This window comes from Myodes glareolus, chromosome 7 (genome assembly GCF_982192425.1).
Source record: "Myodes glareolus chromosome 7, mMyoGla1.1, whole genome shotgun sequence".
NCBI lineage: Eukaryota > Metazoa > Chordata > Mammalia > Rodentia > Cricetidae > Myodes > Myodes glareolus.
The window spans coordinates 3,305,217-3,332,886 of NC_142032.1; the positions used below are offsets into that span (position 1 = coordinate 3,305,217).

At 47.1% G+C, this 27,670-nt stretch overlaps 1 protein-coding gene across 6 annotated transcripts in view; it reads left to right on the top strand.

The window, feature by feature from the left end:
- The window catches only part of Gfra1 (GDNF family receptor alpha 1), a 225,658-nt gene that overhangs the window by 143,693 nt on the left and 54,295 nt on the right, over positions 1-27,670 (top strand). For all 6 annotated transcript variants that reach the window (XM_085694166.2, XM_085694164.2, XM_087907735.1 and 3 more), the window contains one exon: positions 15,522-15,858. In XM_085694166.2, coding sequence (XP_085550292.1) covers positions 15,522-15,858 — 337 coding nt within the window. The remainder of the gene's footprint in view (positions 1-15,521; positions 15,859-27,670) is intronic.

Consider the following 27,670-nt stretch of genomic DNA (forward strand, 5'->3'; position numbering starts at 1 on the left):
AAATGTGCAGCCCCCTGCAACACATGCACTTCTTGGATCAACAGAGAGGCTGGTGCCTTTGAGAGGATAGAACTTCTGCTTGTGGTTTCATTCACCTAAAAAATGTGTTTAGGTCATCAGCCTAAACATTTAAAGTAATTACTCAAAAGAGCAAATCATGTTGTACATTAAACCAGAGGATACTGAGGATTGAAGTTTACCGTCCGTATTACTATGTGTACTATGATACTATGCCTGTATTGCAGAGCCTGTACTGCAGGACCATTTGCGAGCCGGGCAAGGGCCTGGAGATTTAAACACACAAAGTCACACAGACAGAGACATGGGTCATCCTTGAAACAAGAATGCCCCCTTTATTGTCTACCAGAGCCGCTTGTATATGGATTCTTAACTGATAGCCATGCCCAGCCAAACCCACCAGAAACCACTCCACTGCCATCAGGAACTCCTGAGGGTCTTGTGCTCAGAGCAGCTGCAAAACAACAAAAAAGGTTGTTTTGCTCAGAGCAGCTGCAAGCATAAGAAGTTGTTTACAGGAAATTCAGGGTCTGGGTCCACAGCCCCCAGTGTTGAAGTAATTTCATTTATCATTTCTTGCAAATGGGGAAAGGAGGGTCCACAAGGGTGAAATGACTTCTGCATGAATGTCCAGCTGATTGGACCTCTTCTAAAACCTGAATCTAGCCAGGCATGGTAGATAGCCCATGCCTATAATCTAGGTGCCTGGGTCGTTGGGTCAGGAAGGTTAGGTTGAGTTCAAGGACAATCTGTGCTACAGACCTATTCAAAAGGCAAATAGATGGTAGGTAGGTAGGTAAATGATGGGCATTCTGACTGCCAAACTGTTACTCACTGCCAGCACCTGATTCTGTTTGGGGCTCTGGTCCTCCAGTCTTGAGGACTGTGATTCATCTCATGCCCAAGAAATCAAAAAAAAAAAAAAAACAACAAAAAACAAAAATACAAAAAAAAAAAAACAAACCAAAAATTACGTCTCAGTCATACAGTCAGATACAGTTCCACTGGAAACTGGAAAAACTTCCAGTGTGACTCGAGAGAGAGCAATCTATAACCTACAAAGCAATGACATGGTTGGGTTGAGCTTCAAAACAAAAAGCTTGTCAAATGTCTCCTCCACAATATAATATGGAAGCCAACGCTGGAGACGAACACATTAGCTGAACACAACCTACTGGCATATGCCCTGACCCCCATTTTAAAAAAGCGTTTCTAGTAAACAGCCTTCATTTTGAGAACATTCCCATTTAGCCAGCACCCCCAGACACTCGACCAAGTTAAAGAGTGAATCACAGCAGATGGTGGGAGAGATTAGAAATCGAGGGGAAGGGAAGCAAGATCATAACGCCGAGCTAAAAAATGGGCTGTGTCCAGGGCGGCCCTGAAAGTCGCGGTAGAGCAGTCTGAAGCCCTCCCGCAGTAACAGCAGGGAGAAGAGCCCAGAGGGTAAAATTGGGAGTGTCCTTGCTCCTCCACGGGGCCTGAGAGGATGGAGAGCCAGTGGGCCCGCCCTGGGTTCAGTCAGCTCCTGAGAGGATGGAGAGCCGTGTGCATGCCCTGGAGTCATTCATTTCCTGAGAGGGTGGAGAGCCCGCCTCTGCAATGGTGTCAGTCATCTCTTGACTCCTCCCTTTGCCTGGCAGTCATTGAAGTGACATTGTTTGTTTCTAGTAGGAGATCATTTCATAATACAGAGGTTCAGCCTTCTTCCAGACTGAAGCTTAGCATTCTCTTATATGTTCTGTGATTTCAGGAGCATTTATTATAAACTTCATTGCAGCAAGGCATTCAGCCTCAGGATTCAAGAGAGAGCTGGAAGTGGGGTTTGTGCGGGACCCAGTGGAGAAGGCACTGAGAGCTATTACATGCAGTGCCCAGCTGCCTAAGAAAGACCTACTTTTTTTAAAGCGTGGCCTAACATAAATTTACTTTCTCTGAGTATTTTATTATGAACATCTGCAAACCTACAGAAAAGTAGAAGCATTTTAATAGGTAACACACCCCCAACATTTAGATACCCTCAATGTTTGAGGGCACGTACTTTGCCGGGAGCTTTTATTTATCAGTCCCTCTACGTGTTTAAATAAAACTCTCAGAACCCATCCTTTAAATACTTCAGCACACGTGACATTAACAAGCGTTCACCTTTGTTCTAGTTTCTTTTTTATTGTGGGGTGGTGGTGGAATATTTAAATATTCAGAAACCTCGTCTGTACCAGACTCTTAGGTTTTGGCCTAAACTGTAAAACCAAGTCTGTATCAGGGTACGGAACATTGCCATGGATGTAGAAAATTCTTTCTAGTTCCTTCCCGCAAATCTTTATGCCCTCTCTGGGAATAATTCATTCTCTTACACTTGTGTTTGCCTTGAGAATTACATAGAATGTACTTTGCCTCTGTTCCCAGCAGGCTGATGTAACCCTGGCCGAGGACCACGTGTCCCAGAGGGGAGGTACGCCTGCAGCCCAACACACAACTGTTAGCTTTCTCCAAACATGATTGTAATTTTTTTTTTTTTACAAATAGCTCGATTGTGTGGTTTTCGGGTGTGAACGTTGTAGATGGCAGACATCTCCATGCCACCGTGCCACCGTGCCACAGCGTCGAAGGCTGGGTGTGCCCAGGCCTCAGGCCTCCATCTCTTTCTTCCCGCACAGTGTTCTTGTCATTCATCAGTGCCATGTGTATGTTGAGAGTTGACTCATTCTCACGTCTTACTTCTCGGTGGAATTTCATTGTCTGTCTGTTATGGTGGTTTCCTATCAACAACACATGAACTGTCTGCACTTTGGAGTTATCAGCAGTACAGTTTTTGTGCTCATAAATTGAGAACTTCATGCACAAGCACAAACATCACTCCTGACATCTCCAGGTCTTCCCTTGTCTGACACCTTCCTCCCAAATCCATTACCTCTTTTTATTTTATTTATTTTTTTTTGAGGAATTTTTTTTTATTTTTGGATTTTTTTGTTTCTTTTTACTTATTTATTTATTTATAAAAATTTCCACTTTCTCCCCTCCTCCCAATACCCTCCCATTCCCCCCACTCCCTCTCCTCCTCCCTCTCCAGTCCTAAGAGCAGTCAGGGTTTCCTGCCCTGTGGGAAGTTCAAGGTCCTCAGCCCTCCCTCCAGGTCTAGGAACGTGAGCATCCAAACAGACTAGGATCCCAAAAAGCCAGCACATGCAGACGAAACAAGACCCAGTGCCATTGTCAATGGCTTCTCAGTCAGCCCCCACGTCAGCCACATTCAGAGAACCCGGTTTGATCACATGCTCGTTCAGTCCCAGTCCAGCTGGCCTTGGTGAGCTCTCATTAGATCAGTCCCCATGTATCAGTGGGTGAACGCACTCCTCGCGGTCCTGACATCCTTTTTCATGATCTCCCTCCTTCTGCTCCTCATTTGGACCTTGGGGGCTCAGTCCAGTGCGCCAATGTGGGTCTCCGTCTCTATCTCCATCCATCGTCGGATGAGGGTTCCCTCTGATCCTGCCTTTCTTGCTCATGTTCTCCCTCCATCTGCTTCTCATTTGGACCTAGGGAGTAAAGTCCAGTGTTCCAATGTGTGTCTCTGTCTCTATCTCCATCCATTGCCAGATGAAGGTTCTATGGTGACATGCAAAATATTCATCAGTATGATTATGGACCAAGGCCAGTTCGGGCACCCTCTCCTCTGCTGCCCAGGGAACAATCTGGGGACCTCTCCTTGGGCCTGGGAACCCCTCCAGAATCAAGTCTCATACAAACCCTAAAATGGCTCCCTTAGTGAGATATATACCTCCCTGCTCCCATAACCATCCTTCCTCCCTCCTCCCCATCCCGTTCCCCCAAACTATCCCCAATCCTCCCCCTCTCTGTTCTCTAGCCCTCTCCCCTTACTTCCACCCCTCCACCCCCCGTGCACCCAAGTTTGCCTGGCAATCTTGTCTACTTCTGATATCCAGGAGGATAACTATATGATTTTCTTCAGGTTCACCTTCTTATTCAGCTTCTCTAGGATCACTAATTATAGGCTCAAAGACCTTTAATTATGGCTAGAATCCACTTATGAGTGAGTACCATTACCTCTTTTTAAACTATTATTGCTACATACATACATACACACATACACACACACACACACACAAACACACAGACACACACACCACTGAGTCTTAGCATTGCTAAATAGGTCCAGGGTTTACCAGTTAGGATTGGACAATCTATGCAGGACTTAGTTCCTGGAGAAAGCTGGTTCTCCCTCCCTGAGTAGCCATTGGCCGCATGTAGCACTTACTTTGGGGGTGGGCCTGTGGCATTGCCACTGTCATTATGCAGGTATTGTTTGGGCAACATTCTTGTTGAGGCTTCATGAGTGCATCTTTCTCGCCAAGTCTGGGGTACACCAGCACTCTAGCAGCAATTGTCTGTTGTGGAATATTCAACTATGTGAAGGTGTGTTACATTTGTTTCTGCAGCCTTTGTTAATGATGTAAAGATGTGTTACATTTGTTTATGCTGCGTTTGCTTAATTATATAGAGATGTGTTACTGGTTCACCTTGCCAGCCTAAGGGACTTGATTGGTTTAATAAAGAGCTGAAGGGCCAGTAGCTAGGCAGAGAAGAGATAAGTGGGGCTCATGGTCAGAGATAATAAGAGGAGAAATCTATACTCAAAGTATAAGAGAGAGGAGAAGAATGGAGAGAATGAGGGAGAGAAACGGGCATGCCTAGGGCGAGAAGCCAGGCAGTCACCAGCCACCCAGAAATTGGAGGAAGCAGGGAAGTAGGATATACAGAAATAAAGGAAGGTAAAAGGCCCTGAGGCAAAATGTAGATACCGAGAAATAGAGTTAAAACAAGAACTAGGATGAAGCCAAATGTTCATGACTAATAAAAAGTCTCTATGTCATGCTTTGGGAGCTCGTTGGTGGCTGCTACAGCTGTTCCTGTCTTCTGGCTCTTACCTTTCTGTCCCTCTTCTGTGGGTTTTCCCTGAGGCTAAGGCACAGGGGTTATATTGGAGATGTATCATTGAGACTGAGCCCACTATCGCTGCTTACTCTGTGTGCTTAACCAGCTGCTGCTCTCTGTAATAGTCTCCATGTATTGCAGAACATAGCTTTAATGAGGAGTAGGAGCTCCATTTGTTGGTGAGTGTATGGATAGGTATTTGGAATGCAGTTAGAAATGCTGTTAGTTTAGAAAAACAATGGGAGTAGAGTCTCCTCTAAAGTTTATGACTTCTAATGCCATGGTGGGTTTGTCATGGGTTCCCTTATACTGAGTGAATGTTAAGTCCAATTAGACAGCTGTAGATTGCCCCAAACTACTACACCATTGGTGGTATCATGCCTGGGCAAGCATTGCTGTAGTTCACAGGCTTTCTGACTGGTTAGGATGACCAGTTTCTCCTTTCACGATACTAGGAGAGTTAGTTGGTTTCCAGATTCATTTCCACCTTGATTCTTCCTAGTCCTGTGTGATGTCTTCAGCAATGCAAGTCTTGTTGTGGTCATAGGCACAAAATACCATTCTTGTTTGTGGTGTCTTCTCTTAGATATATTTGTGTGGTTGATAAGATGATGATGATTAAGTAGAATGTATTTGTGGTTTTCATAAGACAGTGCCCAAGTTTTCCCCTCTGTGGTTGGTCTTCTAGAAGCTCTGAATCCATTCTGTATTTGAAGTGGTTGGATGTTAGTTTTTTTTTTAAAATTTATTTTTTTAAAAAAACGTATCTTTTTCCATTTTACATGCTAAATCCATTTTCCACTCCTTCCCCTCTTCCTGCTTCCTCTATCTTCCTCCCCCATCCCCCATCCCACCCCACATTCACTCCTCAGAGAGGGTAAGCCTTACTATGAAAAGTCAACAAAGTTTAGCTCATTGCTTTGAGGCAGGACCAAGGCCCTCCCCACTATATCTAGGCTGAGCAAGGTATCCCTCCAGAGAAAATTAGTTCCAAAAAGCCAGCACAAGCAGTAGGGATAAATCCTGGTCACACTGCCAGTGGCCCCACAGTCTGTCCCAGTCAAACAACTGTCACCCACCTTCAGTGGGACTGGTTTGGTCCTATGTTGGCTTCCTTGCCGTCAGGCTGGAGTTGGAAGCTTCCATTAGCTCAGGAAAACTGTTTCAGTCAGTGTCCCCATCATGGTCTTGACATTTTTGCTCATGTTCTCACACCTCCCTCTCTTCGACTGGACTTCAGGAACGCAGCCCAGTGCTCCACTGTGGTTCTTGCATCTGTTTCCATCAGTTGCTGGATGTAGGTACTATGATGACATTTAAGATAGTCACCAGTCTGACTACAGGGCAAGGCCAGTTCAGGCATCATCTCTACTATTTCTTAGGGTCCTAGCTGGGGTCATCCTTGTGGATTTCTGGGACTTTCTCTAGTGCCAGGTTTCTTGCTAGTCCTATAATGACCCCTCAATAAAAATATCTTTCCTTGCTCTCCATCTCTGTCCTTCCCTCATCTTGATCATCCTGATCCCTCTGGTTCTCTTCCCCTCTCCCCTCCTCCCCTTCTGTCAGCCCTTCTCCCTCCACTCACATGCTCCCAATTTTCTCAGGGGATCTTGTCTATTTCTCCTTTCCAGGGGGATCTATCTATGTGTCTCTTGGGGTTCTTCTTGTTACTTAGCTTCTCTGGGATTGTAGACTACAGGCTCCTTATCCTTTGCTTTATAGCGAGTAGTCACCTATGAGTGGGTACCTACCATGCTCATCTTTACCTTACTCAGGATTGTTTCTTCTAGTTCCATCCATTTGCATGCAAATTTCAAGATCCCCCAACCCCCGCTGAGTAGTACTCAATTGTGTAAATATAGCACACTTTATTCATTCTTTGGTTGAGGGGTATGTAGGTTGTTTCCAGGTTTTGGCTATTGTGAATAATGCTACTGTGAACATAGTTGATCAAATGTCCTTGGAGTATGATTGAGCATCCTTTGGGTATACGTCCAAGAGTAGTATTGCTGGGTCTTGCGGAAGGTTGATTTCCAATTTTCTGAGAAACTGCCACACTGATTTCCAGAGTGGTTGTACAAGTTTGCACTCCCACCAGCAATGGAGGAATGTTCCCCTTATCCACATCCTCTCCAGCATAAGTTTTTATTGGTGTTTTTCTTAATCTTAGCCATTCTGACAGGTGTAAGATGGTATCTCAGAGTTGTTTTGATTTGCATTACACTGATGGCTAAGGATGTTGAACGTTTCCTTAAGTGTCCTTCAGTCATCTGAAATTCTTCTGTTGATAATTCTGTTTAGATCTGTACCCCATTTTTAGATTGGATTATTTAATTTTTTTTCTTTTGTTTGTTTGGTTTTTTGAGTCAGAGTTTCTCTGTAGCTTTGAAGGGTGTCCTAGAGTAAGCTCTTATAGACCAGGCTCTTATAGAACTCAGAGAGATCTGCCTGCTTCTGCCTCCCAAGTGCTGGGATTAAAGGTGTGTGCCACTACCACCTGGCTATTTGATATTTTGATGTCTAATTTGTTGAGTTCTTTATGTATTTTGGAGATCAGTCTTCTGTCTGATGTGGGGTTGGTGATCTTTTTCCTTTCAGTAGGCTGCCCTTTTGTCTTATTGACTGTGTCCTTTACTTTACAGAAGACACATTTATTTGTTGTTGCTCTCAGTGCCTGTACTACTGGGGTAGGAAATAATCAAATTGAGGGCGGAAATCAACAAAATAGAAATAAAGAAAACAATACAAAGAATCAATGAAGCAAAGAGCTGGTTCTTTAAGAAAATCAACAAGATAGATATAAACCTTTATCCAAACTAATCAAAAAACAGAAAGAGAACCTCCGAATTAACAAAATCAGAAACAAAAAGGAGGACGTAACAACAGACACTGAGGAAATTCAGAGAATCACTAGGCCGTACTTATAAAAACCTGTACTCTACAAAATTGGAAAATGTAAAAGAAATGGACAATTTTCTGGATAGGTACCACACACCAAAATTAAATCAAGACCAGGTGAACAATTTAAATAGACCTATAACCTACAAAGAAATAGAAGTTGTCATCAAAAACCTCCCAATCAAAAGAATTTCAGGGCCTGATGGTTTTAGTACAGAATTCTACATTTCAAAGAAGAGCTAATACCTCTACTCCTGGACGTTAGTTTTAATCATTGTGATTGCTGAATAAAACACCTTGCTATAGTTTTATTTTGATTATTTTTGCATAACTAATGATATTGAATACTTAACTGTCCCGCGCTACCGTCTCGCCAGCAAGAACGACGCAGCACACTTAGGATCCTTCTGCAACAAAGCTTTAATGCGTCTTGAGAGGGAGAGCATAAGCTTCCAAAGCGGAGACCCAGGACGAGGTGAACCCAGCCCTTATAAAGGAAACAGTCCTCGCTTCTGACATGTCACTCTTGGATTGGTCCGCTGCCCATTATCCCAGATGATGCCTCGGAAGTAGGCAGGGACTGCAGCAGTAGTAAGTTACCAAGCACATGCGCTGGGATTAAAGGCGTGTGCTACAACACCTTGAACTCACAGAGATTTGCCTGTCTCTGCCTCCCAGGCATTGGGACCAAAGGCGTGTACCACCACACCTTGAGGTCACAGAGGTCAATCTCTACCTTTGTCCCTTGAAGCAATGGAGAATGTGGTTGTGGCCCTCCACACTTAACATGTTTTTATTGGCCCTTTACACATTTAGTTCAGTGACACAAATGTTAAAATAATGGTTCTGTTTCTAAGGAGGCTCTTTCTCTTCATTGTTAAGTTTTAAGCATTCTTTTGTTTTGTTTTGTTTTGTTTTTGACTCGGTTTCTCTGTAACTTTGGAGCCTGTCCTGGAACTCACTCTGTAGACCAGGTTGACCTTGAACTCACAAAGATCTGCCTGCCTTTGCCTCCTGAGTGCTGGGATTAAAGGCGTGTGCTACCATTGTCCGGCCTTTATAGATTTTAGATGTTGGTACTTTGATACATGTGTGTGACTATTTTCCCATGAGGTCTTTTATACACACTTCCTTATCAATGTTCTTATGCCAGCAAGAGTTTTAATTTCTGTGAACTCTGACTTAGAGAAATTTTTCTTTTTTTTTCTTTTATATTATATGGTCCTATAATGCTTGTTGACTGCCCAGATAATTTATTTTCTAATATATGATTTTAGCTTTTATATTGAAGTCTATGATGTATCCTGTATTGATCTTTTTGATGTCTGGTATAAAGCGGGGGTTGAGAATTTGGAATTTTTGCCTTTTCATTTTTCTGTCACCATTTATTGAAAAGACATTTTTCCTATTAGGTTTCTAGAGTGTCATTGTTTTCAAACCTTAAATAACTGTGGGTGCCTGATGTGGACACCCCCGAGTCCTCCTGCCACACTATCCAGTCTGTGGGTGCCAAATGCATAATGCATATGTGGAGTGCTAACTGGACTCTGGAGGCAATTAATAACAAAAAATAACTTATGAACTCAAGAAGGTGCAATTGATTTTTATATGAATTTTATATCTTTGACAGCTAAATTTAATTATTCTAGTAGTTGTTTCATATATTCTTATGGAGTTTTGAAGTCATTTGCAAAGAGGTGTGTGTGTGTGTGTGTGTCTGTGTGTGTGTGTCTTCCTCTCATCTACTTTTTATTTATTTTTGTTGCTTTATTGCAAAGGCTAAGACCCCTCTACTACAGCACTGACTCTGCATAGAAAGGATGTGCGTCCTTTGCTCCTGTTCTTAGGGGAGAAAGCATCTTACTATGAGATCTGATCATATCTGTGTCATAGCCGCCCTTTCTCAAACTGAGGAAATTATTTTCTATTCTTAGTTTGCTGAATATTTGTATTGAGTGAGTGCTGAAATTCACTGGATGCATTTTTTTTTCCTGCTAAAATAACGCATTTTTTCTTCTTCTTGAATTCTGTTACTGTGGAATCACATTGATTTTTAAACATCAAAATTTTATTGGATCCTTGGGGAAATGGTGCGTTATCTTCTTAACATATTGGTAAACAAGTAGCTCAGATTTGCCGGAGATTTTTACATCTGCGTTTGTGAGGAACGGGAGTCTGTTGTTTGCTTATTTCGCTTTCGTTGGGTTCTTGTGTTGGATTTTCTGGGCTCACTGAGGTGGGAAGTGTAGTGGAAATGGTCTGCGCCCGTAAGGGTCAGCATCGTGTCGGAAGCCACATCTGACCTGTGAGGTGGGAATAAATTGGTTTTGCCCCCCAAATATGCCGTGTTGTACACTTTGGAATTTGTCACAGGCTCTGAACTGGTGGTAAGGAGACGGGGCGCTGGTAAGGCGTTGTATGGAAGAAAATAGAATCAACAGAAAGTGAGGCACAGTCGCAGTCCCTGCTAAACTAAGTTAGCCGTGAACGATTGGTTCAGACATAACACACTTCACTGTTTCTTCTGTACAAAGCTTTTCCTTTAGAATATTGCTTTTCTTTCTTTTATAACATTAAGAAAATGGCCTAGTCTGCAAAGCATTTGCTGCAGAAGTGTGAGGAACTGAGTTCAGGGCCCCACTACACACAACAAAAGCCAGGCCGTATGACTGTGTGCTCCCAGTGCTGGTACTAGAGGAGACAGACCGGTCTCTGGAGCTCCCTGCCCAGCCAGGCTAGACACACATGCGTGCTTCAGGTTCCGTGAGAGACCCTGTCTCAAACAGTAAGACAAAGGGTACTAGAAGAAAACACCCAACACCGACCGAGCTTCCACATACACATACATACCTCTGTATACACATGTAAACACATGCCACACACACACAGGTAAAGCTTAAGCTTATGTAAATATTAATAAAAGTGAAAAATAACAATGTCATGGGAACAACAAAAAGTTATAGCAGCCAAGTCTTCTTAAGCTTGTATGTTGCAGTATGGATTACTTCCAGAGAAAAAGAAATTTTGTGGTGTCATGGGTTGACTTACTGTTTTTACTGGAATGTTACCTTAGGTTTGTAAAGAAGAACCTTTGCTTGTTGTCACACAATTATGAAAACAACACAAGTTAAACAGTGAAAGGTCAAACGTTGAAATCAGTGGAATGACAATGAATAACAGTAGGTTAATGCGACATTGTGGAACTGAGTGAATTCTGACCTTTGGGTTGAACCTGGTGCTGGGTGAGCATGGGTTCATTTTAGTGTGACATGCCTGTGATACCTGGTGCATGTGGTGACATCTTCTCTGCTGTTTTTCTCCATTTGATGTTACATGCATTGTTGGGTCGTGTGTCACTAGCTCCTTTCCTTATGTGTAAACCACCTTTGTTTCAGGTATTTTTGTTTTATGTGGACTTTAGAAAAAAAAAACTTTCATAACCTTTCATTAGACACCAGTGCAAGGCATAGCACTGTGGTGATGTTTTGTTTGTGCTGTTACAGATAAAGCTTGCCTGAAGATCAGAGTGTGGAACTAGCCACACTAGTTAGCCTTAGAGGCCAGGCAGTGGTGGCGCACACCTTTAATTCCAGCACTGGGAGGCAGAGGCAAACAGATCTCTGTGAGTTCAAGGTCACCCTGAGATTGAATCAGCCTAAAAGAGAAATGGTTCATACTTTTTATCCCAGCACTTGGGATCACGTGCCCTTTATACCAGTTTAGGGAGGTGGAGACCAGAGTGATAGGGCTAGGCAGGGAGAGGAATATAAGGCCGAGGAGACAGGAGCTGAGAGTTTCAGTCTAAGGACTTTAAGAGACAGGGTACCCCGCTCGGTCTGAGGATTTCATACAGGAAAGAACTAATGGCTGGCTGCTCTGCTTCTCTGATCTTTCAGCTTTCACCCCTCAATATCTGGCTCCAGGTTTTTATTATTAAGACCAATTAGAATTTGTGTTCTTTATTACGATCATCTAGACTTAAATGACCCCCCCCCCGGTGATGTAGAATAAGAGTTTATTTTTTATTTTCAGTTATCCTAAAGCATTCAAAATTTATAAACTTAGAGGAGTATGGACCTGCAGAAACACTAAAAATTATTCTTGGGTCCAGCACCTCCACACTCAACATTTCCAGGGCTTAATTGGTCAAGTGCTGAGTATACAGATGTCCCTGTGCTATCCCTGAGATCCTGTAAACTTCATTTGGGCCACACTTGCAATCTCAGAGAGTGCTATTCCTGGCGCTCCGCAAACTTTGTGTGGTATACAGTTGTGATCCCAGAATTTCAGAGGTATAAACAGGAGTATTAGAAGTTCAAGGTTATCCTCAGCTACCAAAGAAGTTCAAGGCCAGCCTGGAGTTCATAAGACTTAGAAAAGAAATCACAGATAGTAATGGCTCATATCTTTAGTCCCTCCAGCACTTGGGGAGGCAGAGGCAGGTGGATTTCTGAGTTCAAGGCCAGCATGGTGTACAGAGCAAGTTCCAGGGCCGCCAGAACCTGGTCTCAAAAAGCCAGAGAGGGAGGGAAGAAGGGAGGAAGGAAAGGAGAGGTCTCTAAGTAGAAGGCCATAGGTGTTGCCCAGGTCCAGAGACTGGTGTTGTGCCAGGGCTCACAGTGAGGTCCTGGATGCTGAGTGGAGCAGAGCAGGAGGCTGGGGAAGAGCAGGGCAGACAGAGCGTCAGGTGTGTTTGCTGACGTCAGTGCTGTCTGGAACAGCTGCATCGCTCACTGAGGGGCTGGAGGTCTGCTTACTGCCCTCCACCTGGAACCCGAAGGTCTCAAAGGCCACAGACAGAAACGTGGACCTGGGGTGCCGAGCTCTCAGCCTGCAATGCCAGGCTGAAAGGGGGTTCTCGTTTGGAATACTTTTCTGAAAACCAAACAGCTTTTTTTGTTTGTTTGTTTTTGTTTTTTTAATGTAGAAAAGCTCCTTGAAACTTTGGTTACTTTGTGTCCTGTTTGTGTTTGTGTTCTGTAAAAGCTATTTCTGAGGTTGTAGTAAGAATATCCAATATGCAGTCTTCCCTCCTAGCAACTAAAAAGAGTTTATTCCATTTTGACTTGTGTGTGCTTCGGGAGGGTGGGGAGGGGCAGTGGAGTGTAAGTCAGAAGCCAGCTGTGTTTCTCTCCTTCCATCACACGAGTTGAAGGGGTCCCACTCAGGCCATCATCAGGCTGGGCAGTAAACACCTTCACCTGCTGAGCCATCTCCGTGGCTCCTAGCAAAAATTTAAGTCTCATTACAGGATCAGTAACTTTAGACAGGTCCTTGTATGCCACACCTCTCGACTTGAAGAACGTACTCAGCTTGAGGCTGGAACTTTGTTCCCACTGAGTAGCGACCACCTCCTCCCCTGCCCTCAGCCCAACAGCCTCCTGGAGCTGGCGCATTTATTGTCCTTTCATGCGTGGAATCACGTTGGGTTTCCTTCAGATAATGACTCATTGCCCTAGGACTTCCGTCTTCAAGTTTCCTCTATATTGTCACGGGTTGCAAGGCTTCCTTCCTTTACAAGGCAAAGTAATATTCCGCATATCTTTATACTCCTATTGTCCTGCCTGTCAGCCCTGCCCAGCCCACCTGGACGCTTTCCTGTCTGTTCTCTCACCTCCTGTGATTGCCCAAGAGCCTCCCATCCATTGAGAGAACACGCTAAGAAAGGAGAGAATCGAGAGGGGCCAAGCCTGAGTAGGGACTTGCTTGGGACTCTAACCTGTAGGGCGCTAGTTCGCCCCAGCCTGTCTGCTCTTGAGAATCATTAGCATAACTGCTTACCAGCAGGTATGGGCCTCCTTATCAGTGGGTTCTGAAGGTTCCTTCATTTCACTTCCTCTGGAGAAACTCCCTTATATGGGTTGTGACAGTTACTTCTGAGTGTCAGCTTGCCATAACCTAGAATTCCCCAAGAAGAGTCTTAAGCTGAGTAACTGTCTTTACCAGGCTGGGCTGTGGGCATGTTTCTGGGGACCGTCTGGGGATTGTTAATGGCAGTGATGAATTGTAGGAAGACCCAGCCCACTAGGAGTGACAGTATTCACCAGGAGTGGGTGGAGAGGGGTGACTTTAAAACTATCACTTGGTCAGTGTTCATTTCCCTCTGCTTTCGACTGTGGGTGTGACGTGAGAAGCTCTTTCAGACCCCATCTTGGCTTCTCCTCTGTGATAGACTGCTCTGGAACAGTACGCCAAGTGAACCCTTTCCCTGCGCTGTCTTGTTGTCAGGGAGCTAGTCACAGCAACGAAGAAACTAGGACGTGAGTCCTGAGCCTAGAATGTGGGTTCTGAGCCTAGAGCGTGGGTCCTGAGCCTAGAGCATGGGTCCTGAGCCTAGAACGTGGGTTCTGAGCCTAGAGCATTGGTCCTGAGCCTAGATCATTGGTTCTGAGCCTAGAGCATTGGTTCTGAGCCTAGAGAATAGGTTCTGAGCCTAGAGCATGGGTCCTGAGTCTAGAGCATTGGTCCTGAGCCTAGAGCGTGAGTTCTGAGCCTAGAGCGTGGATCCTATGCCTAAAGCGTGAGTTCTGAGCCTAGAGTGTGAGTCCTATGCCTAGGGCATGGGTCATGAGCCTAGAGTGTGGGCCCTGAGCCTAGAGTGTGAGTCCTATGCCTAGGGCATGGGTCATGAACCTAGAGCGTGGGCCCTGAGCCTAGAACTTGGGTCCTGAGCCTAAAACTTGAGTCCTGAGCTCGATTCCCCTTGTCAGTTTACTTGAAACTTCCCCATTGGTCCAGGCAAAGTGTGCAGTTGCCTCATGGAATCTGCCTCCTGGAAACTCTAATCCAGACCGCACAAGAGCAGCCCATAGTGGACAGCACTGGCTTTCCAGGCAGCCTGGGCATGGAGCGTCCGAGCAGAAGATGCCATATGCTCTGTGATATTTCTAAAGCCTGTGGAGTATAAACCCAGAGAAATTCTATCCAAAATCCTAGCTGAATTTTCCTAATCAGGAACATCAGTGTCCACAGAGCCGACATTTTGGATGTGGTGAGCTAAGTGGTAATTGAGGTTTGCAAAATTCTGTGTGCTTTATTCTGGTGTTCATCCAATGGCCTATGATCTGAAACTTAGACACAAACTCTCTGGAGTTGCTTCTTCCTGTTTAGAGAGGCTGGCATAATATTTTGTCTTCTGGGCTCAAATAACCATGTAATTACTCGGTAATCATATAGTAATTAGCATGTTCTATACGCATTTATTACATAATTATATTCCTGGAGGATTGCATGGCAATTATACTTGCATTCAGCATATCATTTTATATACTGTATCATGAACAAGTATATAATTTGTTGCTGTTTTCTTTGGTCCTGATTTCAGTTTACCAAGCAGGAGCTGGAAACATTTTTCCAGTTGCCTTTTTTTTTTTTAACTAGTAGCTGGGCAGGTGCCCGAGTTCCCAAGCTGGATCCATAGCTCCACAAAGACGTCTAGGGACATCTAGGGACTACTGTCGGCTCTTTGCCTTTGTGCCCTAACACTTCCTCTGTGTCATAGACCAATACGTCACCAGGTTTGAGACATCTTGAATTCCAGAGTATGTGCATACCCAGGGGAATGGCGAGACCTCAATGCAGACGTGCGTGCATGCGTGGGGACGCTCGGGAGCCCAGCACTGCGCTCACTCCTCTCTCTCTCTGCTTTGCAGTGGAGCACATTTCCAAAGGGAACAACTGCCTGGACGCAGCCAAGGCCTGCAACCTGGACGACACTTGCAAGAAGTACAGGTCTGCCTACATCACGCCGTGCACCACCAGCATGTCCAACGAAGTCTGCAACCGCCGCAAGTGCCACAAGGCCCTCAGGCAGTTCTTCGACAAGGTCCCGGCCAAGCACAGCTACGGGATGCTGTTCTGTTCCTGCAGGGACATTGCCTGCACGGAGCGGCGGCGGCAGACCATTGTCCCTGTGTGCTCCTACGAGGAGCGGGACAAGCCCAACTGCCTGAATCTGCAGGACTCCTGCAAGACAAACTACATCTGCAGGTGAGTGTGCTGCCAGCAGGTGACTGACATGGTCCCCTGCTCCAACTGCTGGGCTCCAGGTTTCTGTGCTGCTCTCAGGCTTGGTCATCTGAGCGGGATGGTGAGAGTCTGACCCTTGGCAGCTGCAAGGAAGCTTTCACAGCTGCTCGATTTCACCTGGGGACGGTTCCATCTTTAACCTCGGAATGCTTTGGAGCAGAAGGGGAAGTCCATTGTTTACATGGAGCCCTCTGAGGTGAGGGAGGCACCTGGGTGAGACAAGGTTGGAGCATGTGCCCACTCAGGCTCCCAGGGGCTGCCAAGCCTGGAAAAGGAAAAGAGCTTGCTGAGGCTAGAGGTTCTTGCTCTTCAGGTGCCTGGAAGAGACCAGACAGTAGAGTTGGCTGTGTCCAGCCTTTAGTGTGTGTGTGGGGGGAAGGGGAGGTAGAAAACGTGCATTTATTGGTTTGCGTTTCACATTTGAAGGAGTCCAAGACCGTGTCCTCCATGGGGAGAAAGGGATATGGGGTGTAGGGTAGGGGCTTGGGGGTGCGGTGAGGCAGTGGGATGAGGGTTGCACTAGGAGCTCCTTTTCACCCCAACCCCCAGCCCTGTTGACAATTTGATGTATGTCCTTCCAGAACTTAGAGCCAGAAACCAGTAGAAACCAGCGAGCAGAAATTAGCTCTGCCCACTGAGGCTTGCCTCGTGTCTTTCCAAAGAGCAAATCATATCCTGAGCTGCAGGCTTCGGCACGGTGTCCTATCTGTGGCACCTGCACCCTGTCCTTGGGGTTGGGTGCAAGGGACTCAGCCTCTGTAAATCCCTTGTACTTGGTGGGTGGGCAGATGCGTGAAACTGTTCTATAATAATAGATTCTCTGTTTTCACAGTCTGGAGATCAAGAGAAAACAGAGAACCTGATGTGTTAGTTCTAATTAGCTGCTGTTAGTCTCATTCTGGTGGAAGGGACTCATTCTTTCTTTAAATGAGCTCTAATAGTGACCAAAGGAAAGGGAAACCCCTCGTGTGTATAACTGTCTTGTGCTGAAGATATTCTCTGTTCCTCCCTTTCTTTCCATGTGTGGGTGTGCATCTGCAGGTGTGTACAGACACACATCTAGGTATCTGCACCAATCCTGTAGGTCAGCTTTAGATGTTGTGGCTCAGGACCCTGTCCATTTTGTTTCTTGAAACAGGGATTTCACTTTACCAGGAGCTCTCAGATTCAGTGGGGCTGGTGGGCCACTGAGACCCTGGGATCTGTTTGTCCCTGCCCCGCCCCCACCTGTGAGGCTGTGGGCCACTGGGGCCCTGGGATCTGTCTGTCCCTGCTCCCCCCAGCTCTGGAATTACAAGTGCACACCATCAGACTTGTCTTTGTCACATGGGTTCTGGGGACTCACACTCAAGTCCTCTTACTCACAGGGCCAGCACCCCGACTGAGATCTCTCCCAAGCCCTTTTGTTAAAGGTTTTTGGAGAATAATGGCCATACAGGTGTGTGTGTGTGTGTGTGTGTGTGTGTGTGTGTGTGTGTGTACTGTTGTCTGTTTGCTTTGTTGGAAGACCTGATCTGCTGTTCCTAGAGGGGCTTGGATGTAGCATTCCAGGAGCAGCTGATGTGTGGAGAGGAGCCACTCCGCTTTCCAGCTGCCGGCTCGGCAGGGTCGTCTTGGGGGAGATGGATGCACTGGTGTCCTAAGCACGGGGTAGGAACCTGGAAAGCGAATGCAGCTGGACACATGACAGACGGTGATGGACTCCAGGCCTCACATGCAAGGACGGGAAGGCTCAGGAACTCTGAAGCACCCTTTTACCATGGAACAGAAGGGATTCCCCTTCCTGTGAACAGGATTTCTACCGTCTTCTTTGACTTAGGGTCCGACAGTTCATCCCTAAGATGTCATCCGACCCACTACTGAGTCGAGGAAGGAGCCTAGGCTCTGAGTCCTCCTGGGGAAGGGCTGTACAGGGCAGAAGTGGAGGGGTAGATCAGTTTCTTCCATTGAGTAGTGGCTGGCCTAGGAGGTGAATCCTTCTCTTTTAAAGATTTACAGTACATATGATTTCCAGGTGACACACTCACATGGTTCTAAAGCCTCCCATGAGTGTTGAATTTCACCTACACACACCACCCTGCTCTGCTAAAGACGTAATCCTCAGAGTGGTCTAAATATGTTACATTGCGCCGGACTCCTGTTCAGCTAGGGAGGGGCACTGGGAACTCGAAGACTTGGAGGCCCCTGGGGAAGTGGCTGGAGGAACAAGCCGAGGAAACCGAGAGGCCCTCCCATGGTTCAGCTGGTGGGGTGGAAATGGAGATGGACAGGAGGCTAAGGCAGTTCTCGCCTGCCTGACCTTGAGTGCCCCTCCCTGCCAAGGCCAGAGCGGCACAGATGGAAGCCACAACGCCACAGCAGGGTGGAAACCCTGTGAGTGCAGTACTGGCACGGCTGTCGCTGCTGCTCTGGGTAGAACTGAGTCTTGAGAGTCAGAGCTGGGCTTACCAGGGAGCCCCACCAAGGAAAGTTTATCTCACCTTGACCGATGGGTTTTACACCCTGAGTCTCTCCTGGAAGGCGATCTCTCTGGCGTGTGCTTTCTTTCCAGAGCCTGGTCTTACTGCTCACAGCTACCCACTCCCTGCCCAATGGGGGTAAATGTAATCTGAGCCGCAAACTGGCTAGTGGTGTTTTCTTTCAGTAGATTTTATTAGTCTTGCCTTTAATTTTAGGCCATTTATTCAATCCCTTCTCAATCGAGTTTAAGCAGGCCTCTGTGTACCTACCCAGGGCAGCAGCTGGTAGTGCTGGAGCCTGGAGTTCTGTGGGCTCCCTGCAGTACTCACCCACCTCCCTCTAAACCGACTGAAGGGCTTGTGTAAACATTCCCGACTGGGAGGGGTGGCAGGAGGAGACACCATGCGTTAACTACCCCTCACCCCATCTTCAGAAGCTCCAAAGAGCCATTCCTGGCTTAACATCCTTGCCTATCAAAGAGCTGCTCAGACTGATTAAAACCTCCCTGAAAGTAATGTTTTCCTACCTCAGCCTTCAGGTTTCCTTCCGGAGAGTCCCAGGGTGCCTCTGCCTAAAACCTGCTCTCTCTGCCTTGAGCCTTCAGACAGATACAAAGCAGCTGGAGGTTTACTCTGCCTTTGTTTCTCTCTCTCTCCTTTCTTCTTTAGTGAAGCTGACAGGCTCCTTTCCTCTTGGGGTGGCTGGGGAAGGAGTGAGTTTGACTGCTCAGGCCTCCAAGCTTCTCGGGAGCGGAGCACGTACCAAGGTGTTGTTAGATGTCTGTGATGAAATCTGAAAGCTCTTGCTCCTCCCCTGGAGCACCACAGCTCACAGGCCAGCTTCCTTCTGGTTGCTTTCCTCACTGCCTGGAAGGCTGACAGTACCTAGTGCGGCCTAAAGGAAACACGTCGTTCATTCCTGATGCAAATTGTATTATATGCATTATTTAAATTTTTACTCTGCCTGCTCCCTCCCTTCCTCCCAAATTCCAACGTTCAGAGCTAAGTTCTGCACTTGAGTTCTGACTCCAGATCCCAGAGATTTGCTTTGATTGCTCTTAGCTCTAATGAGCCGCTCAGGCACTTGGCTACTCTCATTGCCAAGAGAATCTTCTCTTGAGCTGTCTGCTCTGAAGAATTACAGAGGTAGGGCCATTCTTACTCTTCCCGTGCCAACCAGAGAGGTGGCCCGAGGCTGCTAAACAGGCCACCTGTCTTGTGGCTTTCACTCCTACTGCATGCTGTCCTTGTCTAGAGGCTGGGGTTCAAATGATTGCTTCGTGTATGCAGCAGAGACACTGCAACCTAGCATACAGAGTATGCACTAAGGTATCGTGCCTCAGAGGACTGGGTTCTGGGTTCCTCGGCCAGAACCAGCTGCTCACACCAGACAGTATCCAGGTTCCTCTTTGGCAGAATGCCTCAGAGGGAATGAAGTGTTTCTCTGCATTGAGTAATGCTGGGTTATGGTTGTCTACTTCTTCTAGACTATTGGCTAAGTGTGGTGGGGCCTAGCTTTAATCCCAGCCGCTGGGAGGCAGACACAGACAGAGTTTGAGTCCAACCTGGTCTATATAGCAAGTTTCAGGTAAGCAAAAAGTGAGACCCTATCTCAAAAAAAATCATTTAGGACTAGAGAAATGACCCAGCTATTAAGAATACTTGATGCTGTTTCAGAAGACCTAGGTTCAATCAGTTCTCAGCACACTCATAGGGCTCACAACCACCCATAACTGTGGAAACATGGAATATGACCCCATTTCAGATCTCCTTGGGTACCAGGAAGCGTGCAGTGCTCATAAATACGTCCAAGCAAAACATGCAGACACATAAAAATAAAATAAATAAATCTAAAGATTTTTTTAAAGGAGGGAGTAAGGGGCTTCGGGACCTCTGTTTCTGAACCTCTCCTGACCTCCTGGAGATATTCCTCCCCTTCCTCTTCCAGGCTCCCAGCTGTAGGTACTCAGAGTCTTCAAAACAGTAGCTTGATTAGGTCACCAGGTATATGGTTCTTCTGTCCCCTGTGGACTCAGAATCCTGTTATTACATCTTAGAAACCAGGAATTGGTCAGTGAACCGAGAAGGCACCCATCCCTTGGTACAGCTTTAGAAGAACAGTGTATGCAATCTCTGAGCTCCTGCCCTAGTTAATACCTCATTTGCCACACTCGGAGTGACCCTCTTACGTGTAAAGAAAGTGTAGTATTGTTAATTTGTCAGCTGGGACAACTGGAGAAACATGCGACAGAATGATGGGGGTAGTTTCCACCCCCTTTGGCTTATTTAGTCCCACGGTGGTTGGGCACCTTTAAAGGGTGAGAGTTGTGTTTCATCTACCTGGAATAAGACCCTTTCTATACGGTAAATGTGGGTCCAAGTGATGAAGACTCTCTCTCCTTCTGACGGAAGCTCCTGTGTTAACTGAGTGCTACGTCACTAGGCCTGAGTGTGTCTTGATGTGTGGTGAGTTCGAGAGAAAATGACTGACAGCATAATTAATGCCTAAAACTAGATTAATTTGACAGATTCATTTGGTGCTTGATTTTATTTTACACTAACTCATTCATACATGGAAATCAGCGATTAGACAATGCAAATTTTTGAACCATGGAAAGAAAGGTCCAGGAATATGAGAAAATACAGTAAAACATTTTCCAGTCCATTTGAACGGCTTTCATCTCAGATGAGTACATGAGTCTCTTAGCGATGCGTTCAAAGTGCAAATGGCTGGTTTTTAACACACCCCACCTGGGTGAGCCGTCTCTCCCCCACGTGTGCGAGTCTGCACGCTTCTTACTCATCTGCCCTCGAAAGCTGGGCGAGGGTCTCCTTCAACACCCGCTGCCCCTCGTCGTTGACAGCCAAGTGAGGACACCATTCGCTCTTCTGGGTCTCATCCCAGGGATGTGTGAACAGACAGGCCTGCTCCACCATCTTCTATCTCCATACCTCTCCCTTGCAGAGGCCAGGATGAAGCAGTTTGTTTCTTCTGGCATCAGTAGTGTAATAAAAGCCTGCATGGATTTAATCTGCGTTCTCCCTGTCCATCGTTAGGCACTTGCCAAGCCCAGGGGCTCCCTTGCTGTCTCTGCCTTGACCTTCTCGCCACCCCCAATCTGCCCACACCCCTCCACAGTCACTTTCTCCACTCTTGGCCTGGAGACAGGGAGAGTTGGAGACTCTTTGTATTATGTTTGCCTACGGTGTTGATTTTGGATCCAGAGGGAGTCTTTGCACCAAAGTTTTCTTTTCCATTGTTCAATGGGAAAAGCAAACTAAAGAAAAATGTGGGTGAGCAATGCCTGGGAAGCCAGAGAATGGAGCGAGTGTTCAGATCTTTGGTGGCCAAGAAACAGAGACCGGAAGCAGGAGGGAGCTTCGGAAGTGTGTGGGGGTGGACGTGTGTGGATGTGGGTGGGTGGTGGGTGGACGTGTGTGTGAGTGGGGGGGTGGACGTGTGTGTGTGGACGTGTTTGTGTGGCTTGGACATGTGTGTATGTGGACATGTGTGTGGGGGGATGGACATGTGTGTCGGGGGGGGGGGGGTTCCAGACCTCAGTGTGATTCCTGCCAAGACCTGAGGATATCTGAAGAGGCTTTAGGTAGGCGGTTGGAGAGTTGAGTGAACCTGGGGAGGGCGGAACAATCTTCACAAGGAAAGGGTAGTAGCCAGTGACGTCAGTTATCAAAGAGGGAAGCTCAGAGAGACACTGGACTTAGCATAGAGTCCAGCCCTCTGTCATTTTATCCCTCCCTCTGTGGGATAGTCCATCCGTTTGTCTGTCCATTCTTTCATCTCACTGTGTGTTTTCTGTTCACTGCATATCCGTCCAGCCACTCTGCATCCACGTATCCATGTTTTCATCCATCTGTCCACGTATCCATCCATCCACCCTCCTGGTCTACACATACTGTGAGAGAAGAAAAACTTAGAATCTCCTCACATTTCAGAGAAGGAGACCAACATGCACGTTTTACATCAGGACACAGTAGCCTCTGGTCAGGCAACCACGAACTGGGAGAACAGAGATAAGAACAGCCAACTGAAGAAGATTTCTTGGAGAAGCCACCATGTGAAGTAGGTCAGGAGGAGAACAGAGTGGTAGAGATACAGGAGAGGCTTGAGAACTAAAGCCCACCCCACCCCTGTGTTGATAAGGGCTATCACTGGCTACATATTTCAATTATGGGACCATATTAACACTGTCAACTGATGGGGTCACAGGAACACGCTACATTGATGGGACCCCACTGATGGAATGACTTCAGTCTCTGATCTACCAGCTGCCTCTAGGGGTGGTTCGTCGAGGACAACCAGAAGCACACAGCCCTCTCTGCAGAAGAGAGAAAAAGGACCTCAAAGAAAAGATGAGCAAGCTTACTGTCACTGGCTACAAGGATTCTTTTTTTTTTCTGACAAGATTACAATGTTCCCACAGTGTTCAGCCTTCCTCCTTTTAGTTCCAGACAGACAGAATGATGGTCCCGAGTCCAGACACTCTCTGTGGCTCAGGGACTAAGGCTGCCTTGGTTTTTAAAGACTGTTTTCATAGAGATTAGGACATAATGTCCATCAGAGTCCCTTAGTGTCATTTGAAAAGTGAAAACGGTTTCTCAGGTAGCACATGTTCATTAAGTCCTGGCTTCATCCCATTTCCTCCCAAGCTCTCTGCTTATTACAGAATGGATGCTGTGTGACAGCTTCACTGCCCCTGAAAGAGTTGTTTCCACAGAGAGGTAGAAAACACCCCCCAAGACCACACTGATTTCTTTAATGATTATTATTAACTTGCTATTTACTCTGGGCACAGTAACAGAGTGTGTGTGACAGCCTGGGTCCTGGACCTATCGGTCATGTGTGTTTCTTCCAGATACTCAGGCTCACTCTGTGTGATCGCCTTGTGCACCATTCCAGCTCAGTCCTTGATTCTCACCTAGTCCAAAGCAGCGCTCACCAGGAGACTTGGTTGCACATCTCACGGTCTAGATGAAGTCATTGCTGTCACACGGTGACACCAGCTCTAAATAATCTGTGCTCTGTCCCACTCCTGGGACATAGCTAATAGGTTTGCCTTTCTTACTCCCCCTTTCCCCAAGGCTCTACCTCATTCATTACAGAAAAATTCTGCGCTAAATGGATAGCACAGGACTATGCTATCAGTGCAGAGCTGGGGGTGGTGTAGTGGGGATGAGACCTCAGGGGCTTCCCCGGAAGCGCTAAAGGAAGGGCTAAGCAGAGAGGTCTCTGGGTCACTGGATTTCAGACCCCTTTGTCTGAAGCTGTGGACAGCTGAGGCAGATGGCGTTTGGTCCCCTCTGCTGCCCCAGTACAGCCAACCCTTCCTCTTCTAAAGAGTCCCACCAGTGAGTTCCTCTGCTTAACAACCACGAAGCCTCTTTCCAAAGCTGCTCTACCCATTGAGCAAAGAATGGGGAATAGTGGGGAGAAATAAGACCTCAGCCTTCCAAATGCCCATCCTCATCCAGACCCTGCCTGCTGCCTCCTAAGCTGAGACTGTGTAGCTTCCTGGTCATCCACAGTTGGTAGCTGACATACATCTGCAGCCCAGGAACTTGCTCTTCGGTATCCTGTCAGCCAGGAGTGGGGCATGTCATGTTTTTTGTAGCATGTGCTGTTTGAGGAGGACCTGTGGAGGGCAAGGGTAGCCTGGTCAGTATGAACATAATCATCACCTCCTCTGGACCAGTGTTCTCTCTCCTCCCTTGGGGTCTCTTCCTGAGCCTCGTCTGTGTGGCTTTTACAACTGTAGCCGTCTCTCAGGCCAGCATGGGCCTGGGTCTCACACATAGACTTGGCACCCTGCTCCCGGCCCCCACCTCGTGTTTTCACACCTCCAGCGTGTCTTGTGGGGCGTGCCGCCGTTTTCGCTTCTCTGGGCATTTCCAACTCAGTGAATAGGAAATTTCTCTGTAATTTCCAAAGGTGATTAATTATGCAGAAAATTTCACATCCAAGGAAAACAAGAATTTAAAAGAACTATCCACATGAAAAGTCCCACATTCTGCTGGAGTGTTGAGATATCAGGCAAGTGAGGACGACATGGGCTTCCACTGTGTCTGTAATAGGGGCGGCTAGAGCCCAGTTTCCCTTCTGTGAATGGGACCGCTGACCACACCCTCACAGGGATGCTCAAGGTTCAAATGAAGCAAGCGTGTTGGCCGGTGGCTCCCACAGAGCACAGAGCAATCTTTTCTCCTTCAGTTTGTCTACAGAATTTTCCAGATGTAGCATTTCTGTCCCCCAGCGACAGGAGACCTTTTCAGTAGGGTGTGTGTGTGGGGGTGGGGGGGTGGGGCCGATTCCCCCTGCCTGACACTGTGCACGGACACCGCTGAGAAACTCGTCGAAATGCCAACACTGTTTCCGGAGGTGATGTTGCCAAGCTTTGTAATCACCTTCTTTTCCCTTTTGGTGTTTGGACCACTAGGAACCGCGTGAGGACAGAGGTGGGTGACTCTTTCTAGCGGTGCTTGGGTACGTGTCACTGCGGGGACATTTCTTGTAGAATATGCAGTTATTTGCGTTCGTGCATACAGTAAGATGTGAGCGGAGCTGGCCGCAGGACTGTTGGGCCCACAGTGGTGGGACGTGCTATTGTACTGGATGCGTAGGCAGCAGGGACATGACTGGCAGCCTTGTGGGCATGTGACAGCTTCAGTGACCCAGAGGGACCACATCAGATAGTGGCTCTCAGAGGTGGCGCTGTGTGTGAGTCAGTTTGATGAGGGACCAGGCAAAGGGCACTCACTGACTCAGGGGGACTGCACCTACACATTCTGCCCCTGGCTGGGTTCATGCGGTGAGTCATCCCATCATCCCTTTGGGAAGCAAGCCACAAGTAGAGGCAGCATGGTTTGTCACAGGGGACTCAGGAGCCTGGGGACATCACTGCGGGAATGTGTGAATGTCAGCAGCAGCTGAGGTTAGGGTAAGGGTGAGCAGCATTTGGGTGACATTTACAGCGTGCCAGGCATTGTGCCGAGCTCTCTCCCGCAGAGCTGGGGTGGGAGGGCTGAGGAGGAGAGATCGCAAGTCATTTCCATGTCACCCGAATGGTGTGACTGGAATTTGAGCTCAGGAGGCCTGGTGGGCTGCAGAGCCCGAGAAACTGGAATCTCTGCCACCGGCTGCTGTGCCAAGGGTGCCTGTCTTGTGAGCTACCCACGTGACTGCCAGAAACACTGAGCAGGAGTGAAGTTGGAGGCCGGAGGTGACTTAGTTTTCACTTTTTATTTAATTCTTCTCAAAGTAAAATGTTTAAGAGACCTCGGCATCTTGTACCTCTTGGAAATGTATTTCACTTCCCATTAAAGGAGCGAATCTTCAGCCTTTTTGGTTTCTAGACCTCTTTACACTCTTGAAGAAAACCCAGAGACTCCCAGGGGGTTCTGTTTATTTGGGTTAAATCTATTACTACTGCCCGTATTGCATCAAAGCTGAAGGAACGTTTACACACTAATGAAAAGCTCTGCGCATATTTCACTTAAAAAACATTAGGAAGCTTCGTGTGTAACTTTAAGTAACAGAGTCTATTTGTTAGAAGTATTTCTCAAACATAACAACAAAAATATGAAGGGAAATGCATGGGGGAGTTTCACCTTCTTCAAAACCTTGTGTCTGGAGGGAAGACCTTTGGGTAGCTCTTACGTTCAGTCCGTTGCATTTTCACAGCAAGTGACCTCTGGCCAACGTCCCTGAGACTAAGAGCTTCATTTGACTAGAGGAGCAACCACATGGGCCCCCAATAAGACTCCATGGACCAGTAGGTGCCTGAGTCTTCCTTGGAAATACCATATTGGATCCAATGGGGTGAACTTGGGCTGGAGGCTTCGGTTCATAGGAATCATGTTTCCCAAGGCCTCTGAACTCAGGCATTGTGGGTAGGGTGCCTGCCCTGAGCCTGACCTGCATGTCAGCAAGGCGTGCCTAGGGCCTGACTGCAGGACCAGGCCCTGGAGCCCTTGCTGGTGCAGTCGGTGAGCGCTAAGAATGCCAGACTTTGCTATCAGCTCTGCTATGCTCTGGGGCAGCTAGGCAGGCTGCAGAACATGGATCTGCATGGTGTCCTGCTGGGAGAAAACCCTGCTGCCGACAGCATCTTCATCAGTGACTCTTTTCCTTTCCAGAAAGCAAGAGATTACTCCACTGCACTGAGTTGTGCTGATGATAAAATCTGTGTCCAGACACATTTGTTTAAGCTTTCTTCTGAGGTTGGGGCTTGAGGGGTTCCTCAGGTACGTCCCAGGCTCAGGGCACTGGCTGGGTGGTAGAGACATCCTCCCTCTGCTCACTCTGCTGTGTGTGTGAGCGCAAGCATGCATGTGTGCATGTGGCTACAGTAATAGTTAACCTAACTCAACCCTTAGAATTGGAAATGGCAAATTCCTGTGATTACCCTGCAGCTGAAATTCCTCTTACAGTTACCTGGCTCCATCTAACAGCTTTACACTTTTTAGGACAGGGTCTGAATCGAGAAAATGCCTTCCCTTCAAAAATGCTGCAGCCAAAAGATCCAGACAGCACACTGGAAAACCTCTCTGCAGAGACAGGACAAGGCCCAGAGGTCAACCTCCCAGAGGGACTTCAGACAGACTCACACTCAACTACAAATAAGGCCCATGGCTATACACTTCTCTTTGGTTTGTTAGGCTGGCTGTGTGGAGTGCTGTGCCTACCTGGTGGGTTCATCTGGTGGGCCATGAGGACTAGAGAGTCAGATGTTTCCTGGGACTCAAAGGCAAGAAATGAGTGGGGTGCCATCAGTAATATGGGAGGCAGGTAAGGGCAGGTATCTGTGCTGCAGCAGAAGGCCTGGAGAGATGGTTCTGGAATGTCTCATAAGGGTCGTTAGTGTGCCAGCTTCAGCCTGCGCTGGGATCAGTTCTGATACAGGAGGTCTGGCGTGGGGCCAGAGAGTTAGCAGTAGAAAGGCCGGTGCTGCTACTGTTGCTGGCCTGGGCTTCGCGCTTGGAGAGCTGCTGATTTAGGAAACTCCGGTCAGGTGTTCTAGGCTGGTGATCAAATCTGCCTTTCAGGCCCAAAGATTGATCAAGAAGGAACACACTGAAATCAGTGTTGCTGGGATCTGAGCCTTTGGTGGGGGTTGGTAAGGGGACATGCTGTAAGTGAGGTCTGGACTGTCCAACAAGTTAGACGTGAACCGTAGGGAAGACATGGAGGCCAAGAAGTTAGTCCTGGATATGGAGAATAAATGGGAAACCTTTGATACACTACCAGAACTATGCTTAGAAGGCTTGGGCGCTCACTGAGAAGGGCTAGAAAGTCAGGC